The sequence below is a fragment of the Halichoerus grypus genome, chromosome 7 (genome assembly GCF_964656455.1).
Source record: "Halichoerus grypus chromosome 7, mHalGry1.hap1.1, whole genome shotgun sequence".
Taxonomy (NCBI): domain Eukaryota; kingdom Metazoa; phylum Chordata; class Mammalia; order Carnivora; family Phocidae; genus Halichoerus; species Halichoerus grypus.
Window position 1 is genome coordinate 35,327,388 of NC_135718.1, and position 15,108 is coordinate 35,342,495.

The 15,108-nt window shown below is 42.0% G+C and overlaps 1 protein-coding gene across 2 annotated transcripts in view; it reads right to left on the reverse strand.

Annotated features, from left to right (window-relative positions):
* The window catches only part of LOC118552412 (uncharacterized), a 139,318-nt gene that overhangs the window by 7,269 nt on the left and 116,941 nt on the right, over window positions 1-15,108 (reverse strand). Inside the window, exon 5 of one of the 2 annotated variants that reach the window (XR_013449683.1) lies at window positions 7,104-7,263. Coding sequence is in view for 1 of the 2 variants with exons in the window: in XM_078077385.1 (XP_077933511.1) it covers window positions 7,245-7,263 (19 nt within the window). In the remaining variant the exon portion in view is untranslated. Of the gene's footprint in view, window positions 1-6,660; window positions 7,264-15,108 lie in introns of those variants that run through there. The other variant, XM_078077385.1, reaches the window with a different exon arrangement.

The following is a 15,108-nucleotide window of genomic DNA, read 5'->3' on the forward strand; positions in this document are numbered from 1 at the left end:
AGCACATTCTTAGAGGCTGATCCCTGAAGGCATTGTCTCACCTTAGGTAGCCAAGAAAATGCTGTTTCATCAGCCGAGTATTGGAAATGAGATACAAAGTATTTCATAAAAAATTAAATATCTGCTTCTCTAAAAACATGACTCTTCCATAGCTGAAATACCTTTCTTTGCACATAAGGAAGATTACTTGGAGATGAGTAACTATAAATATTCAGGGTTGGAGGAACCACCTATCGGAGAAGAAAGACTGAAATAATTAGGATCTTACTTTGGAAAGGGGGGGGCTTGTTTAAAGTTTAAAAGTCATGATTTAATTTGATGGGTATTTATCAAGCACCTGTTGAGTTCCATGGGTCATAGAAAGAGATATAAATCCAGGTCCCTGCTCTTATAAGAACTAGAGTGTTGTTGGCAAGGCAGGATATATAACTGCAACAAGGGAAATGAGAATTGAGAACTAAATGGAGATAGAAGACGATAATATCAGAATCACCACAAGGCAACATGTGATCCAAAGCTAAATGAGTGGTACCAATGGCCCGAATCCTCCAGTCTTGGTGAGCTAGATCTCACTGGCCTACAGCCAAGAGCCCCCCCCCGCCCCCGCCCCCTGCCCCGCCATGCTGCCACCAGGGAAATCTCAGTCCAGCAGGCTAGAAGGAGCTGTTTCCTGACTGGTGTGGCAGGGTAATTTATGGAGTCTTTGTTTGTTGCCACTGTTTTCCTTGGTGTTCCTGGCCTCTAAGGTGTTTGCGGGGCTGTACTTAAGAAACTGCTTGAGGTGACCCTCTTTTCTGTGATTTAGGGAAGCCAGAACATTTCAATTGAGTGGATAATGCAAAGTAGCATGGGTGGTGCTATAGATTGAATGGTTGTGACTTCCTTGAATTCGTGTTTGGACACCTCATCCCCAATGTGACAGTGTTTTGGGAAGGCAAGTTGTTTTGGGAAGGCAAGTAGGTCCTCATGAGGGATTGGTCCTCATGAGGGTGGAATCCTCATGAGGTATTAATGCCCTTAATAAAACATATCCCAGAGAGATCACCTGACAGAGCTTTGTTCCGCCATGTGAGAACACAGATGGCAGATGGTGTCTACAAACTAGAAAGCAGGCACTCACTGGACACGGAATCTGCTGCTGCCTTGATCTCGGACTTCCCAGTCTCCAGAACGCAAGAAATAACAAGTTTACTTTTTAAACCACCTAGGCTATGGTATCTATTATAGCAGCCCAAATGGACTAAGACAGGTGGGAAAGCAAGAAGCTAAAGCAGGAGAGAGGAAGTGATGGGATGGGGGGATGGGGCTGAAGTTGGCAAGGAAGACCAGGAAGGTGGTGGAACCACCGGGGGGTTAGCTGTGGGGGCACCTCTAAGTTTTGCTATTTAACTTTCTCACTATGCATGTATTATTATGACTAGCTAGAGAACTCCCTTTTAACACTCTACATCCTCCACGGTGCCTATACCATGTTCTCCACCTGGATGGCAATCCCCGTATTGCTTTCTAAAATATCTTAGGTTCATACAGAGTTGATGAGCTTTTACAGACTGAGGAAAAGAATGTAAGATGACTCTAAAGTAACCCCGAAGGTCAACCAGGAAGGTTCAGAGGAGGTAGAGTTTAATGCTCCTAGTGCCAAACACAAAGGAGAAAATGAATAAAGGGGCACCTGGGTGGCTCAGTCAGTTAAGCGTCTGCCTATGGCTCAGGTCATTATCCTGGAGTCCTGGGCTTGAACCCCGTGTCAGGCTCCCTGCTCAGTGGGGAGTCTGCTTCTCCCTCTCCCTCGGCTCCTCCCCCTGCTCATGCTTGCTGTCTTTTATTCTCTCTCTCTCAAATAGATAAATAAATAAAATCTTTAAAAAAGAAAAGAAAGAAAATGAATAAAATTATAGACAGGTGCTTCCCCAAGTGGAAAGCTCTGAAAGGGTCTAAGTCAAGGCAGACCTTCAGGTTGTGGGACAGCAGGTGGGTCAAATCCTGATCAAAAGTTCCCACCAAGGTTTTAATGGAACACTTGGTTTATGTGTCCATGTGATGATAAAACGTCTTAGGCCAGGCTGTCCTGGATTTGCCATGGGCTGTGAACAGCACCACCCTAATGGGAAGAGAAGAAAGGGTATGAGGACACAAGGAGAGAGCAGGAGAATGAGAGAGTAGAAAAAACAACTAAGACCAAAGGGTGAAAGAGAGAGGTGGTTTTCCAGGGCATGGGCAAAACTCAAGCTGAACCCAGTCTTTTTGACACCATCCTTGTGACTCTCCACAGTTTGAATGTCTGCTGATCACCTCGCTGTGGAGCTGGGAGGCCTTCTCACCCGACTGGCTAACTCCACTCACTAACCGCATTAGTGGCTTGTTTGGCCCATGCCTGGTGGCATAACTTGGAGAACTAAGGGCCCTGTCCAAAAAACCAGGATTCGTTCACATTCCTGGGCATTTTCGGGAACGGGCGAGCTGCAGAGAGTCCATGGTGTCATGTGGATGTCTCTAGGATGATGGAAAGGAATTTTTCCCAAGAAAGAGAGTGGGGGTGTACAAATTTGTTTCAAGAACAGGGAAATGAGGTCAAATTTATATTCATTTTGAATATAATTGGAGGTATACAGGGTGATTTTAGGGAAAATTAAGGTGGCAAGCATAGAAAGATGAGTCACTAACTTGGAGAAGATATTTTCAATATATATAACTAACAAAGGAAAGTATCCTGAGTATATAAATAATTCTTTTATCTCTTTTTAGTTTCACTAATAGCTGAATACCATATACAAAGCCTCTTTGTGTGTTTTGTGTGTGGGTGTGCATGTGTGTGGCAAAGTTTAGATTTGAGGATTAAAAATAAAAGTGGACAATATAGCATGATATGGAAAGGAGAAAGGGGCAGTGGTGGAATATCTGGGATGTCCCAGCAGTCTGGGTAGTGGCCTACATTGGGGCAGCACTAAGGAACAGAGATTGTTCAGGAGGATGGTTTCCATGAACCTACGAGAGGCCTCTCCTCCGAAAGATCTGAGTGGGAAGGAAGTCTGCGAGGCCTGAGCAATTCCAGGATCCAGCTATAAATGTGGTGAGGACCTTGTTGTGGGAGAACCCAGGAGAGTCACTGGGAAGAATGTAAACAGGTGGTGAGCACTATGGCCCAGGATGTGTGGAGCATGTATTTATTAGCAACTCAGCAGGAAACAGAGGGCACACTCCAGTTGGGTAATTAAGGAGAGTTTAACAAAGGTTGGTTTTAACCTCTTAGGAAATGTGACAGAAAGGGTGCAGGGCTCTGGGGCAGTAAAAATGGGGAGCCTTATCACTACCAGGCTTGAAGAGATAAAGGGATAACCCAATTACCAGAGCTTACAGAGAGGGGGGCAACAGAGAGGGTAGCCTGGCAGCTGCTGGGGAGCTATGGCTTTTGGCAGACCCTGCTGTCCTCAGTTTCCCTGCTGGCAAACACCCTGCCTTGAGATTCGCCAAATCCAACTGATCCCAGAGGACAAAGGAGCCTGGTCATGCAGATCCATACAGATTAGTCTACCAGAGCACAGGGCAGAGGAAAGAAGAGGGTGGATCTGGAGAAGCAAATAGAAGATAGCAGCACAGAGAACATTTCTAGGCTAATCAACATGGCTGTATCTACCCACTGCAGTGTAGCTCCACCTCCTACACAGACCAACAGAGAGAAGACCGGGATGGGGGAGAGAGGGATGTGCTCAGGAATGGTATCTGCCATGGTCATTATTTGTTTTTGTTTTTTTTGTGAAAGAATACCGTAGCAGGGGAAAAATGATTTTCCCTCTACCCTTCTGAGTTCTTAGCTGAGGCTCCTATAATAAAAGAGAGATTGACAAGAGGCAAAGATGTTTGTCAACATGTACACCTCATGTATACATGGAAGATTCTTAGACAAAAATAAGTTACATAATAAAAAAAATAGAAAAAAAAAGAAAAAAAATAAGTTACTCCCTGAGGTGGCTTAGAATTCAGGCTTAAATACCCTCTAATAGGGAAAGGGGAAGGGGTGTGTAGGCCTCTTAGGAGAGAATGACTAATTTTTAGGAGAGACGAATAGGTTCTAAGAAGGATAGAAGAACAGTATGATAGTTTAGGACCAAGTTTGTCTGGGTGGGGTATCTACTTCTAGTCTCCTCTCCTGTGATAAGAGTCAGTCTTCCTTGGTTGATGAAACTGGAGGTGGGGACCTGTGACAATGGAGTTGCTTTTGGAGGATCTGTCTTCAGGCAGATGAGGGGAGTTCAGAGAAAGCTTCTCCCCACCTTTGCTGTTTTTCAAGTGCCTGTAGCTCAAAATAATCAACGTGCCAAAGCAACATATTTTGGGTCCTGAACTCCTTCAGTCAAATTTTGGTGTGGCATATTCTGCTACCCTTCGAGAGTTTTTTTGAATCTTTTAAAAAAATAATGTTTACTGTTTATTACTATAAAAGAAAGATACTTTTATTGCAGAAAATCTACAAAATACAGAAAGATATAAAGAAGGAAACAAACCACAGTAGTAATCCTATCACTGAGAGATAGATACATCATTTGCATTTTGGTATTCGTCCTTCCAGGGCTTTTTCCTGTGTTCATGTGCAAAAGTGTATATGTGTGTTTGTGTTATACATCTACAGATGGACTAAAAAATAATTGAAGGAATTACAATATTTATTATACTTTGCAATTTCTACTTGTAGGCCTATGTCAAAAACTTGACGTTCCTACCACTTTTCTCCATGGCCTTAAGGAAATGAAGGCGCAAATCCTGACTGTCACTTGAACTGTTGGTGATATGCTCCGATGGATCAGGTCGTAGAGTTGACGGGTGCACATAGCATAGGGGAGCGCTACTGAACGTTTGTAAGGTAGAGAAAGAGCTTGAAGAGTTTCTTCACAAATGGGTTTTGATTACATGTATATGTATAGCTTGGGTCCTGGATAATTCATTTTTGTAAGTATTTCTTTTTGAGTAATTTTGTATTTTAAAAATTAAGATCTATCATGTGTAGTTTATAGTCTGTTCTTTTCACTTGCCATTACATGGTGGCTATTTTCCTGTGTCATTAAATATTGTATGAAAAGTATTGTCTCCCCATCCATTATCCCTGGAGGGGACAGCCCTGATTATCAAATGACCCTGCTCACCTCTCAACCCTTTCAGTCATAGCTGATTGGACCAGAGGTAGACATCTGACACAAGGGCAGAGCATGGGGATAAGGGAGTTGGGGGAGGATGAGGAACCATAGGTCCAACTATGGCAAGTAATTAGTCTTTCTCAAGAATTTGGTCTGAGGGACATGGGCTGTTAACGAATATCTTGTTCATAAATTTTTGTGTATGACTATGATTGTTTCCTTGGGGCCATTCCTAGAAGGTCAATTACCTAGTCAAAAGCATTGGCAACATTAAATATCTTGATAGATGTTGCCAAGTTACTCTCCAGGAAAGTTGTATCCATATTTCCATGCACTGTAAAAAGGCTTGCTGATGTCCCCCTTTCAATTCGCAGTAGGACAGAAATATTAGTTTGAGAGGTCATAGATGAACATAGCTCTGATAAAAAGGTGGTAATGAAAGCCCACAAAAGGGGCTTAGTCACACTGTGTGTTTCCCTATGTTGATCTGTGTATATTTATTTTATTTTTATTTTTATTTTTTAAGATTTTTATTTATTTATTTGAGAGAGAGAGAATGAGTGAGAGAGAGCGCACATGAGAGAGGGGAGGGTCAGAGGGAGAAGCAGACTCCCTGCTGAGCAGGGAGCCCGATGAGGGACTTGATCCTGGGACTCCAGGATCATGACCTGAGCCGAAGGCAGTCGCTTAACCAACTGAGCCACCCAGGCGTCCCGATCTGTGTATATTTAAAGAAAAACTTTCATGGAGTCCCAGTTCCTTGAAAGGTCAGTTTCAAGTAATTGCTGTGGGATCTGGGGTGGGGAGGGAATCTGAGCACTAGGAAGAAGGAAATGGAGTGTGAAGATGCCCTACTAAGGAGGCAGACAGGGTTTGATGGATATGTTGGGAGAGGAAGGAGGCAGTGGTCCTCAGCTTTCCATGAGTTTACTCTTTGCCTCTCTACCGGAGTTGGAAGCCCCAAAGGGCAGCCTGCTTCCCTTGCAACATTTAGCACAGTGGGGGCACTTAGTAAAGATATTTTTCATGTTGTAGCTGAGGAGAAGAAATGATGAGATGTCCAAGAGGGAAGAGAATTCTTCTGCGGACATGGTCTGAGGCCCGAGCAGCCTTCCTCGTGACTACCGTGGAATGGAGGAAATGGTTTTCTGATTGCCGGAACAGGGCTCTTAAACTATGGCCCGCAAGCTGTGAGCAAAAAATGGTTTTTGTAACTTTTAATAGTTGAAAAAATAAAAGAAGAGGAATACTGTATGGTATGTGAAAGTTTTATTCCATTCAAATTTCCGCATCTGTAAATAAAGTCACTGGGCAGTTGAATAGTTGTAACAGAAACCATATGGCCCACAAAACCTAAAATATTTGCTGTGTGGCCCATTAGAGAAAAAGTTTGCCCACCCCTGTGAGAGAAGAATAGCTTCCATTTCTTGAGTACTTATCGTGTGCCAAGTACTATAGAAATCACTTTACATGTATTTCCTCATTTATTTTTGACAACTCTTCACATTGTTAAAAGATAAATTGAGCCATATTTAAAAATTTTAAGAGTTTATTTGAGCAAAAATCAATTTGAATCTGGCAGCATCCAATCTAGCAGATAGAAAGGAGCTCTAAATTGTTGTACAAAATGCAAGACTTTTACAGGCACAAGGGAGAAGGAACAAGGCAGTTATCCCAGGCAAAAAAGCAGGTTGGTTATTGTAAGGTTACTTTCCTTTATGGGATGGCAGGGGTCTATCAGGCAGATAACCTAGCATGTGCTGATCAGGTAATTCCTGACTGACTGGTTTAAGATTCCATTTCTGGGAAAGCTGAAACTGAAACTGAGTTAAATCTTGACTTCGTGTCTTACATACATGACTCCATTTTGGACCTATTGCCTTGTTCTTAACACTATGAAATAGTGGATATGTCATTTACCCTCATTTCACATCTAGGAAAGTTGAGGTTTTTAAAAAGTTAAGTTTTTCATACCCGGTAGAATGGTGGAGCTGAGTTTCAAAGCCAGGTGTCTGATAAGTGAATCTGAAAGTTTCATTGTATGATCTGAAGAGTGGTCAATGGACATCTTCCTACAATGTTCTTTGGGCTTTCCCGTCTTCTCCGATCACTTCATCATGCCAAACCGTACCTCCTATGGGACAGGAAAGAACATAGGAAATTTCTGGTATAACACCTGTCACTGAGCAGGCAGTCAATAAATGTTAGCTAATATTATTATGAAAATATAATGACCAATAATGAAGTGGCCAAATGCCTTATTTTGTCCCATACCCGATAAACTGTAGTTAGTTACCTTATCCTTAGGTCAAATTCCTTTTGCCTGTTGCACGCACACATACATTCAAACACACAGGCATATACATGTGTACCTGTGTCTTCAAGGGTTTTCTCTTGAGGTAAAGCTCTTTCCACCATTTTCCCCTCCCAAACTGCAGAGTGCTACTGTTTTCTCTCTTCTTTCAGGGTATCTGTTCCTTTTGATTTCTATTGTGGCTCTAATTTCTTCCAGCTGTTGCTGCAATTCCTCCCCTACCCCACCACTTCCCTGGTCCCTCTCATTTCTAATCTCTGTAAAATTCAAAAGGTTTTCTGTCCCAGGAAATAGGAAGACTTTCAGCATCAGGAGGTTTGACATGCCCATGCGGCTGTAAGTGGGGCAATATAATGACACCATTAAGTTTTTGACATTTAGATGCGTTTTATGAGCCATCTAGCTTTGTGAACTCTGTTTTTTGTCATCGGAGATTCTTAAAGGTGGAAGAGAGTTTATGAATCATTTAAGTCAACCTCTTGACTATTGTTAGAATCTCTTCTAGTACATCTTTGACAGATGGGTACCCGAGTTCACTTGGATACTTTCAGTAAGTAGGGGATAACTATCTCCCAAGGTAATCTATTCCCTTGGGAGAAACCCCATTGTTAGAAAGTTCTTCCTTATGCTGAACCGACTTTGCTACTCTGTTACATCTATCCAGTGATGTCAGGAGTCAAATAAAAGGAGTCTACTTCTTCTTTGATGGGAGAGTTGTTCACACTTTTGCAGATAGTCATCGTGTCTCCCTTCTACCCTCCTGCATGAATGTTGGGTTTCCAGTCCCCATGCAGTCTAGATGGCTGCCCGTGGTAGGTGTTCATTGTGTTGTCATGATTTTTAACATCACCTGGAGCAGCATTGGACAGAAGACACATGACACAGTCTGCCCAGGACCTAATATGGTAGATTTGGACTATCGGCATGGCCTTGCAGGTTGGGATAAAAATTAAGGCAAAACCTGGGGAGATATTCAGAACTAATTGTGTATCTTATTATCAATTACAAGAGTTGTGTGTGATCCTAAATCAGTCACAAATATGTGAAAAAAATGGACTATTCCATTAACTACAAGAGCTTTTAGAGTTAGAAGAAAAAACTACTTCCCTCGAGGACTAAAGAAATGCAAAATCCAGTCCAATGGTCAGTTTGGGTAGGAATCACAAGCATCTGTGACAGGGATAAAAACTAGGTAATATATAAAACTTGAAACCAGGAAAATCGGTTACTTGTCCTCTCTTCTTCCCCTTCTTCTACCCCACAAACGCTTTGAAGTTATGGAGCAATTTCCATAAAAACTAATAGGATTCAAAGCATTCCATCAAGTTTTCCAAAGAAGAAAATGCAGATAGTGCCCCATTGAAATCTCTGGTCATTTTGTCATCTCATGCAGAGAAGGCCATTCCCCATATTACATTAGAAGGTCATCCCCCAAGCTGTGCAGTATAGTAAAATGTTAACTTAAGGGTTAAACCCATTCCAACCTTGGAAAGATTTAAAATTGTGTAACATGTTTAAGAAACTAAAATCCAAGATATTAATATTTTCATATCAAGAAATTGACACATATTTAGTATTTTCATTTGAAATATTTAGAAATTGTTTTGAGGGGCAACCTTATTACTCCAATTTAAAATGTGTAACAGAATGTGACTTAGACTTATGATTTTTAGTGCAAATCTTTAGTGCAAATCTAAGTGTATACATAGTATCAGAACATTTAAGAGAATCTGAGTCATATTTATAAATACAATTTATTTTTATAATAATTACTTAAGTACTTGGGAAGTTTTGTCTTCTATTAAGTGAGACATTAAAGAGATTTTTAAAAACATCACAGACTATATTACATTTATAAACATAGTTTAAATGTTTTAAGATCTTTAAGTTTATAATTAGGGTCAATTATTATTTAAAATCCTTTAAGAAATGATAGTTAAATTTACTAGAATGATACGTTTTGTAAGTTAATTTAAAAGCTTAAGAACTTGATTTTTAAAATACACACCTTAAAGTATTATATTATTTTAAAACACTAATAATCTTTTCAAAAATCACTTCAAGGGCAACAAAAAACCTCACACTGAACAATGATCTCCCTGATCTTGTCATAGCCTCCCAGGCTGGGTTAGGAATTTCAGCCCAGATGAAAAAGTCCTACCCATGGTAAGCTTACGACCAGTCAGTTGGTCCCTAATTTCCCTCTTCTTGAATTTTTCACATGAACTACTGTCAGTTTAGGATTACTTACTCCTCAACTTGTGCAGCTGACATTTGGGGCATGAACACAGGACTTTGCATTTATTGCTATCAATTGCCATCTTGTTAGCTTGAGACTATTATCTCTTTCTCATTAAGATTCAATGTTGGCTCACTGAGCGCCTTCACTCTCTCTCACCAACCTAGCCCCCTGTACTAACTCTTCTTCTTCCGGTGATGCTCTGGCCACGGGTAAAATGCTCAGCCCCCTCCACATTTGTTCAAATCAAATCCTGGTTGAGAGGATAGTCAGTTCCTTAGGCCTCCTCTCTTTCTGACTTTCTCTAGCAAATATGGGTGAACAGCCATTTTGGCCCTCAACTGCATGATAAAATGCATTAACTGAACTGTCCCTTCCAAGCTGTTAGCTCTGGTAGGGCAAGTGACCACTAGCAGAGTTAGAGGGTGATCAATAGGCATTTGTTGAATGAAAGGATTTCCTTAGAAGCATCATTGCACACAATCTACATTACCACCTGTGTGCAGATGCCTCTTCAACCATACAGATATGACCGACTTCTCAAACTCTTGCTAGGGCGTCTCTCTAAGTATAGCAGTAGTGAATGTTTATGAAATATTTAAGATACATACCAGACACTTCAAAGTGCTTTCCTTGCACTAACTCATTTGTTCTTCACAACATCTCTGAGAAAGATACTACTATTATTTCTATTTAGCCAAGGAATGGATGAGTAATGTTACACAGGTAGTAAGTGATAGAACATACTGGGATCTGAACCTTGATCATTTGGCTCCGGGATCTGCACTTCACAGGATGCCCAGAGAGAAGCTTAGTTACAAATCATAAGGAACCTTATCATTAGAAAAAACTCCAAGTATCCTCTAGACCCAGTGATCTTCAATCTGGAGCATTTGTATTTCTAGGGGAATGGGAAGATTTTTCAAGCGGTGCTTACATATAGATATTTGAAGAGAACTTATTTTCAGATCCATAACTTCTACATTATTATTATTAAACTTGATCTTTTTATTAAAGTTGATCTGCCCGAGAAGTGGCTCATTTTTCCACCTTGCAAAAGGATGACATGGTCCTTGTTCACCTACAATTTTACTTGGCTGCCTTGTTCTAAGATATAAAATGTCCTGGGCACCAAGCCAAAAGGAAGCCTTAACTGGGGAGGACAGCATGAAGCTCAGGACAGCCAATCTTTTGGGGAGCATTTCTGGTTAACTGCCTAAAAAGAGAGAACTGTAAGAGGCTTGTCCACAATCCCAAACTAGTTACTGGCAGAGGTGAGAGAGAAGCTAGGTCTCTAATCACGGAAGGAAAGGATAAGTTTTGACAGAAAGGAGCAGAGAGGAAATTCCAGTCGGAAGAGTGGTGCAGGGGAAGTTTAGAGACAGAAATCTGTAAACCTTATATTAGAGACCTACAGATTTGCTAGTCTAGGTCTGATCTTTGGAAGAATGAGAAAATGGGCTAGTTCAAGGACAGCAAAGAGATTTGAAACCTGTCCTTGAAGAGACATAAAGCTGCAGTAAATTCCTAAACAGAAGAATCCCAAATGCTTTAGCAGGAGAACTGGGTGGGATAGAGATCTTAAAGGAGAGTGTTCAGGAGACTGCTGCAATAATTTAGGGGTGTCATGCAAGCTCCTTGACCTGATAGAGGCTGCAGAACTGGAAAAGAAAGAGCAGGGCCAAATGAGGGTGCAGAGAAAAACCCACAGGAATTTGGTGTAAATACTGAAGGAAGAGCAAATATGGCTCCCAAGGAGAATGAATCATCAAAGAGAATGATCTTAGGCAAAGACCATGGAATTGATACCGGAAGGACTGTAGCAAACACTATAAAGAAAGAGAGTATGTATCTATTTTCAGATGAGTTCAGGTGTCTGTATCGAACAAATCCTAGACACTGAAGGAAACTGGAATTGTAATATAGAGACACTGTCAGAAATCTGAGACAGCACAAGGAACACATTAGAGACGAGCAAATGTACCCCCTTTAAAATAGTGGTGGGAGCAGTAGCTCATGGGAGAAATAGATCTATAGAATTGACATTGATCTCCTAGCAAAATTCTGGGTGCACACATCAGCAGAGAGGCTAAGCTCCTAAGCTCTAGCATCAAACAGACTTTAAAGGAGCAAATCTCAGTTCCTCCACTTTCTAGCAGTGAACCTGACACTTAACCTCTCTGAGCCTCAGGGTTCTTCATCTGCAAACAGGAGATGATAATGACTCCTTCATGGGGCTGTGGTGATGATGTAATGAGCTCCTGTATGTAAAGTATTCTCTACAGTGCACGGTAGATGGAAAGCTTTCAATAAATTATAATAATTACGGCTACAATTTTGCAAACACATCCTTAATCAGATGACTGGCGAACAGAAGGCTTGGAAAAAGAATTAGTGATAGTCGATCAGTCATTCATTCTACAAATACTTATTGAGGACCTACTAGGGATCTTCCCTAGGGAGGAAAGAGAAGACATAGAAAGGAATTGTGATTTATATTCTATCTGAAAAAGAAGGATTTGGCTTATTCATTAACTATCCCGAGTTTCCATTACTGGTTACGCTGTATACAGTTCTTTCTGCTTGATCTGGCAGGGAGGTTGTAATTCTGCATTTTTGTGTGTGGCATTGCAATCTATCCGTTGCCATGGAGAGATAAAGTAAAAGAAGGCAAACCCTGGCTTCAATACAAACAGTGTCAAAGAACAAATATAGAAAAAAGTAATGAAAACAAATGGAAAAAGCAAAATGGCTTTCTGCTTGAATGTGTACATGACAGCATGAAATCTCTTTTGTCATGAGGTAAAATAGGAAATAGAATCAATACCCCGTATTTTAAATATTGGTTTGAATTCATATTTTAAGTGCATTAAACTAGCCATGAAGATATCACGAGCAGAATGGAGAACATATTAATTGTAAATTACTTCTCTACTTTATTTTCCTAGATGGTTAGAGCTAATTTTATAGCCAGTTTTTACTCTGGGAACCCAACACCTGGGTTGTTTGAATTGCAAAAAGGATGTAAGGCTGTGTGGTTCCTTTTCATTTAGACTTGGCAAAAGACAGTTTAAGAAATTTCTGTTATATCATTTAAGTTCCCATTCTCTTGCTGTAAACCCTCACCCTCCTGGAGAAAGGCACAGCCACAATAAGGCGGTCAATGTTTATTAAGCACCTACTACATTTTATATACTTGCAATGTATTGTTTCTCTTATTGCACATGATGGGCCCAAGAAACAAAGAAATGAAGGTTCAGAGAAGCTGTGTGATTTGCCCAAGGTCTCCCTGCTCGGAAAAGGAAGGTCAGGGATTTGTAACTCAAATCTTCTGACTCTGAGCTCAGGCTCTGTGTACTTCACGATGCTACCTCTTGTCAAACAAAGTGGTTTAGGGGGCCTCCCCTGTATGGCTTTTGTGAGTGGCGGTTGTTGCAGGCACTAGAGAATGTTCTAGGTAGAGAGGATAAGCCAGGTTGTCATTAGGAAGCATTTCTGGTAAATTGCCTGAAGAGATCCCAGAGAAAAGGCCCTGAATTTCTACCATTCTGGGCATTTGAAGTCTAAATAAATATTTGCTTTTCTACCTAATTTGTGTTCACAATTTTTTACCCTTTCTCCCTAAAGAAAGCCTCACACATTGCACAAGCGTCAGGACGTGTCTCTGTGTGTTGGCGCCGTGGGGCAGTAGGAAAAGTGTCCGAAAAAGGAGGGAAACTAAGGTGGGGGGTTCAGAAGTCTCCCTCAGCTGCCAATGAGGCTGCCGGCTGGCTCTGTACCCTCGCAGCTCTGCTGGGAGGTCGTGGCCGGTGCACACCCTCCTCATCCTTCCTCAGACACGCGACTGCTTGGGGCAGCTGCTATCCCAACTTAGAAGTACCCAGCTCTGTCGCCCAGGCCCACTGAGCATGGGCTCGGATCCTCCCTGAGTAGAAGTTTTCGATTAAAAACACCTTGTAAAAAAGGCTAGAGATGTCATTTGGTCAGCTTTGCACGTGGAAACCTTCCAGAGGCAGTGGGAAAGAAAGGCCCATAGGCAGGGGGCCCCGGAAAGGCAGGATGCCTTTGAGAATCAGTCTCGGCAGCCTGGCGAAGCTCTAAAGAACCAGTTGATCACCGAGACCCCCTTCAGCACACTCTGCCACCTGCCAGACCCACATCTGTCGCCACATCTTCCTTGCCGACTGTGCCCGTCCCGGCTCCCGTGGTTCTCCCTCCACAGCAGGAAGAAGTCACAAGCCAGCGGGGGCGACACATTCTCAGACTGTGTCTGCATAAGAATCAAAGCAATAATCTGGATAATTCAGGTGGAAAACTTATTTTTGCATTAACCTTGCTGATAACTTATTTCAGACATTTTCCTCTGAGAAATGTCCTGATCGTTGCTCCCAATTTCTGCCTCACTTTAAAAGGCAAGAAATAATCTCAGAGTTCCTGTCCCAAGAGGTTCAGTCCCAAGAGGTAAGCTGGTTGAGGTAGAATGAATCTTTTCAAGGCATGCTGCCTTGTTTTTTGGAAATCGATCTTGATCTTAAGCAGACTAAGAACTTGTAGACTTTGGATGCCGAGCCTGTGTCTGTCTGCTTTCTCCTTTCTACCATCCTAAGCACCGCCCCTGCCTCTGCCCTGACATCCAGTTGCAATGGTCTTGAACCTTTGAGGGCTCAGCTTCTCTTCCAGCTGAGGCCTAGAGGCTCAGAAGGCTGAAATGAGGTTCTCTGAGGATCCAAGCTACGTCCTGCTTATCTCTCTAGAGCTCAGTGCCACCCAGTAGAACTGTCTGCTGTGTCAGAAAGGTTCCTCGGTGTTGTGCAATATCGTAGCCATTAGTCATACCCGCCAGTGGGCACCTGAAATATGGCTAATGTGCCCAAGGAAACGGAATTTTTAACTTTATTTAATTTAATTTAATTTATTTATTTTTTTTAAGATTTTATTTATTTATTTGACAGAGAGAGACACAGCGAGAACAGGAACACAAGCAGGGGGAGTGGGAGAGGGAGAAGCGGGCTTCCCGCCGAGCAGGGAGCCCAATGCGGGACTCGATCCCAGGACCCTGGGATCATGACCTGAGCCGAAGGCAGACGCTCAACGACTGAGCCACCCAGGTGCCCAACTTTATTTAATTTTAATCGTTTAAATTGAAATGGGCTCATGCAGTTAGGGGCTGCCACACCAAACAGCACCACTCTGCATCCTCACATTGCCTCTGCCCCAGGCCTGCGCATGCTTGGGTTTCTGGTTTTCAGAACCAAAACCATCAGGTAAGTGTATTAACACTGGGAATGTGAAGAAATTGGTGGTATCAGACTTTCCATAAACATCTGAAATGGGTCGCTTTGCCCTTGTTGTTCTGTAATTGATATTAAAGTGAGGCTCAGAGCTGTGGAGTGCCCGCTAGGTGCATCATAAATACATAATAGTGT